This window comes from Quercus suber, unplaced genomic scaffold (assembly GCF_002906115.3).
Source record: "Quercus suber isolate HL8 unplaced genomic scaffold, Cork oak 2.0 scaffold_344, whole genome shotgun sequence".
NCBI lineage: Eukaryota > Viridiplantae > Streptophyta > Magnoliopsida > Fagales > Fagaceae > Quercus > Quercus suber.
In genome coordinates, this window is record NW_027069796.1 from 137,350 (window position 1) to 142,500 (window position 5,151).

At 36.7% G+C, this 5,151-nt stretch overlaps 1 protein-coding gene across 1 annotated transcript; it reads right to left on the minus strand.

Moving 5' to 3' along the window:
* Window positions 1-1,078: 1,078 nt before the first annotated feature.
* Window positions 1,079-4,948, minus strand: LOC136061715 (putative disease resistance protein RGA1). The gene is made up of 2 exons (XM_065759847.1): window positions 1,285-4,948; window positions 1,079-1,164 (listed from the first exon to the last, which is right to left on the minus strand). Exons 1-2 carry the CDS (start codon window positions 4,946-4,948, stop codon window positions 1,079-1,081), a joined length of 3,750 nt encoding a protein of 1,249 aa, XP_065615919.1.
* Window positions 4,949-5,151: the final 203 nt, after the last annotated feature.

Consider the following 5,151-nt stretch of genomic DNA (forward strand, 5'->3'; position numbering starts at 1 on the left):
TCTCGTATGTCATTGTACTTCAACTTTTCTTTTCCTGTAGAATTGCTTACTGCCATCCTCATTGTCTCCCAATTGTTTGGCAAAGAAGCCAAAACGATCAGTGCACGGATCTCATCATCAAAATCAATTTCTATAGACGACAATTGATTTGTGATGGTGTTAAATTCATTCAGATCTTGTGCTATTGATGCATTCTCTGCTATCTTCAAATTGAATAGTTTCTTCATCAAATGCACCTTGTTGTTTGCTGATGGTTTTCATACATACCAAACAAAGCCTTCATCAAATCTACTGTGGTCTTCTCCTTTATAACATTGTGTGCAACAAACCTAGACAAAATTAACTTGATAACTCCCAGTACCTGTCTGTCAAGAAGAGCCCATTCCTTAGCCTTCATAGTCTCAGGTTTTTCCCCTAGAAGCGGCATATGCAACTTCTTCCCATAAAGATAATCTTCGATTTGCGTTCTCCAGAATCCAAAGTCTGTGCCATCAAACTTTTTTATTCCAGATACCTTTCTTGCTTCCTCTGCCATTGCTCCCACTCAAACCTAAAGCCTAGGCTCTGATACCAGTTGTAGGGAATTAACCCTAAATTCCCAAACCTGTGAGAAACAAAATATAGAAAACACACACCTAAGAAAAATAATCACATGTATAAGACAGTATTTACGTGATTCGACAATTTGCCTACGTCCATGAAGTTGCAGGGAATTCACTATTATCAAAGAAACCTCAGAAAATCTTCCATTAAAAACCACACAACATTATTTTAGGTTGGGTCATCATCCGAATCAAACACAACTAGGCTTCACAAAGCCCAACAAAGTCCTCCCCTCAAAGTGCTAAGAAATTCACTATGATTTTGCATATATATCAATATCATTCCATCACCAGAGTGAAAGATACAAAGATATAAATCACCAGAACAAATTAAAACAATTGAAAGAATTTAAGTCACTTTTTTTCTTTCTTCTAATAATGTGAAGAAATCACGTGTCTAATTAAAATTTTTTGGATAGGAAAAAAAAAAGAACTGAACAGAAGAAAAAAAAGGATGAGAGAAGAGATGACTACCACTAAGTTTTGTGACATGTTGCACAATTTCTGTTTTCAAATAAGGTCCGAATTTTGAGCCAAACTTTATTCTTTGCCTCAATTGGTTCTGCACAAGAAGTCAAATATCAATGAATTTCTCCAAAATATTATAACCCTCAAAAGCACAAAGAAGAGGAAGAGGATTGATTGTATAAAAAATTAGAATTAACATATACATATATTTTACCTATTGCATCCTGCAAGTACCAATCCACATCTAAGTATGGAATATGATCAATCTTAGGCCAATCTTCACCGGTCTGTCCCTGACATCTTTGTCGTAAAAGAGGACAATTAGCAATTGTAAGGCATTGTAAAGTGGAGAGATGGCGAATCCCTTGAGGCAATGATCTCAAATTAGGGCAACGGCTAATTTCAAGCTTTTGTAGTGATGTGAGGTTGCCTATCCACTCAGGTAAAGCCACCAAATTAGGACAATTTTCAATGTTAAGATATTGTAAAGAGGTGAGATGGCGCATTCCATCAGGCAATGATGTCAAATTGAGGTATTCGTCAATTTTAAACCTTTGTAGTAATGTGAGATTACCTATCCACTCTGGTAAAGCAATCAAATTAGGACAATTTTCAATCTCCAAATCTTGTAAAGAGGTGAGATAACAAATCTCTTGAGGCAATGATGTCAAATTGGGCCATTTGCTAATGTTAAGCTCTTGAAGTGATTTAAGGTTACCTATCCACTCTGGTAAAGCTGCCAAATTAGGACAATCACGAATTTGGAGTTTTTGAAGAGTGGTAATATGTTGAAGTCCATTTGGTAGAGACAGCAGTTTTGGAAGTCCAGTAAAATAGAGTGAACTAAGGCTCCTAAGGCCTTGCCATTGCATACCATCATCTTCATCATTTAGCAAAACAAGCTCGTTACAATCCCAAATTTTCATATCTTGAAGCGAGGTGAGATATTGAATGCCTCCACCATGGAAAGACCTAAGTCCATTACAGTTGAAAATGGAAAGTCTCCGAAGTGAAACAAGATTTCGTAGCCATGCATCTGGAAGTGATTCTAAATCATTAACCCATTCTAACTGCAAAGTCTCTAATTCAGAAAGAGGAAAGCAATATGAGGAGGTTGAGAATGCCGTTGATGGGTTTTGTGTTACTACCATATCCATTGTTTGTTGCAATACTTTGGAGCTAACTTCAGTCAATGTCAACCCTTCTTTGAGATACGGAAATAGTGGCATGCAAGTCAGGTTCGGGCAAAAACTAATTTCCAACTCCGAAAGATGAGGAAATGATGGTATTAACAAATGCTCTGGTTGAGTGTTATCATCTATCCTCCACCATCCTTTCACATTGGGGCAATCCCATAATGTGAGAGTAATTAAGGATGGGAAAAATAATGTTTTCGAGGAAGACAACGATGAAGTAAAGGATAGACTAATAGTGTCTTCTGATACGCATTCAAGCTCTCTCATATCTACAAGTTTGAGAGACTTGAGAAAAGGGAGTTGATATAACGGTGGGAGGTGATGGCATTTGTGAGTATGCCAAAATTCCAAATTGACAAGATTAGTGAGCGAAGAGATCCAACTTGGAAGTGTCACACCCATATAAGACCATAACTCCAATGCTTTAAGATTTGGATGTGGTTGGAGCCATTTCAATGCAATTTCATCACAATATGTGCTTTCTCCATTCCGTAATTTTTCCCACCGTAAAATCAATTGTTGAAGATGTTGTTTCTCCTTCATATTTGCAGCTTGACATTCCAGCATGTCCTCTTTTCCATGTCCTAGATATCCAATCCATAAGCGTCCTCCCAAATTGCTCAACTCCTTCAATTCACTTAGCCCACAACTAGACCTGGCTCCAGAACCTACCTTACTCACAACAAACTGTGGTAGTATCTCAAGAGAAGTTAATTGTCCTAGTCCATGGGGCATATGAGTCAATTTTAAACAACTAGTAACATCTAGATGCCTAAGATTGATCAAATATTTAGTGTCCATGGGTAATTCCCTAAGAGATCCACAATTATTGAGTTTCAGGGTTTGCAAATTATGTAGCCTAGTAATGGAATTAGGGAGAATTTTAATAGCACGATTTTCAGATACATCAAGATATCTTAAATGTTTCAACTCTCCAATTGAACTTGGCAATGCACATAGTCGTAAATTGCTTAAATCCAAGGTGCGCAAATACTTAAGATTTGAAACAAGTGCATCACAAGTTAAATTACCCAAATTTCCCCCAACACTAGATGCAAGAACTGTTCGCGTCTTCCTTCCATTAAGCTTGGTGATTGAATCCATAAGATTAAATGATAGATGACGAACTTTTTCACCAATGTTTTCCCCACTTGAATTTAATACTACACTTTCCATCCCAGATACCAAAGTTGCAAGATCATGCATGAGATTATGCATTTTGCACGATATAATATTGCCATGTTCATCTTTTCCTATATCTTGGAAAAATGACCTCCAAAGTAACACCATAAAGTACTCTCTACCAACATCCTCCACACGTTGCTTTGGATCTAATAATTTAATAAAACCTTGCGCTGCCCAAAGATCAATTAGCATCTTTACTTGAATCTTGTAATCTTTGGGAAATAAACTACAATAAGCAAAGCATTGCTTTAAGTATGGGGGTAGATGATCATAACTCAACTTAAGTGTTGATGAGATATCATTTTCTTCTTGACCTATTTTTGAGAGTTCATAATTTTTAAAAGACAACCACTCATTTTCCGAAGTCTTGTATCGTAGTAAGCTTGCTATTGTTCTTATAACAAGAGGTACCCCAGCACAATTATGCATAATCTCCTCTCCTAGGCTTACAAGGGCTTGGTTCTCTGGTTCTTGGCCTTGTTCAAATGCTATTTTTACAAATAAACTCCAAGCCTTTTTTTTAGTCAGGCCTTTTAGAGGATAACATGAAGTTGTGCTTATTATCATTGCTACCTTTTCAGAGCGTGTAGTTACTATTATCCTACTTCCCCTTGCACCAACCATTAACAAATTTTTCAAGAGAAACCATTTATTATTATCCTCATTCCAAACATCATCCAAGACAAGCAAATATTTTTTTCCATTAAGTTTTTCTCGAAGTTGTGTTTGCAAGATTTCAAGGCTTTCTTTAAGCTTCTCATCAATCAAATGTTCTAAAATTGCTTTAACAATTTGTTTTACATCAAAGTTACTAGAGACACAAATCCAAAGTTTCAACTCAAAAGTTTTATTAACAATCTTATCATTGTAAATGAGTTGAGCTAGGGTGGTCTTACCTAACCCAGCCATTCCAACTATCGAAATAATTGAAACATTTTCTACAACATTATTATCCAAAAGACATTCCACAATTGCATTTTTGTCATCTTCTCTCCCAACAACTTCTTCTTCTGGCACAAAAGAATAAGTTTCTCTTTCCCTATTAATCATTTGAGGCTCAATGGGGCTTTCCATAAAGTGGAACTTGGTCCTATCATCTGCAATGCCATTTAATTTCTCCCTAATGGCCTTGATTTTATGACCCATCTTAGGACTAAAAAAAAGCTGGTTTGAACTTGAGTAGAAAATACATACCTCCTTTGTCATCACATCTCCATCCATCACTTTGTGCCGCAAAACTTCAGTGGAGAAGTCATCTAACAAGTCATCTGCATCATGAATGACATCTTTGAGCTTTCTAAGCCAGTCTTTGATCTCATGGTTATGAGAACTCCGCTTTTCTGCATCTAGAATCACAGCTTGGATGGTGGAAACCGTATTCGTTAGATTTTCAAGCTCAGCTTTGACACCCAAGGACAACTGAATCTCTTGGAGAGTTAAAGATGTCAGCACTCCAAGGACTCTGCCTGCAAGTTCGAATAAAACTCCTTCAGCCATTTCTTTTTTTCTTTTTTCCGGAATACTAGATGGATTTGTTTGTGGAATACTGAAAATGATGACTGATGAGAGGTAGGCGCACTGTTACAATGGTTACAATCGTTTCTAAAAATATGAGGACGTCGTGAACCAATGGCTGCTAGCTAGATATCAGTCATTGACTTACTGGCTAAAAATTTTCAAGAAGATTTTATTTCAAAATA

Excerpts from the sequence above, each read along its gene's own strand:
- LOC136061715 (XM_065759847.1), bottom strand. The coding sequence starts at position 4,948 with ATGGCTGAAGGAGTTTTATTCGAACTTGCAGGCAGAGTCCTTGGAGTG. Across the intron at positions 1,165-1,284 it reads GTACTTGCAGGATGCAATAG|AACCAATTGAGGCAAAGAAT; the intron begins GTAAAATATATG and ends CTTCTTGTGCAG.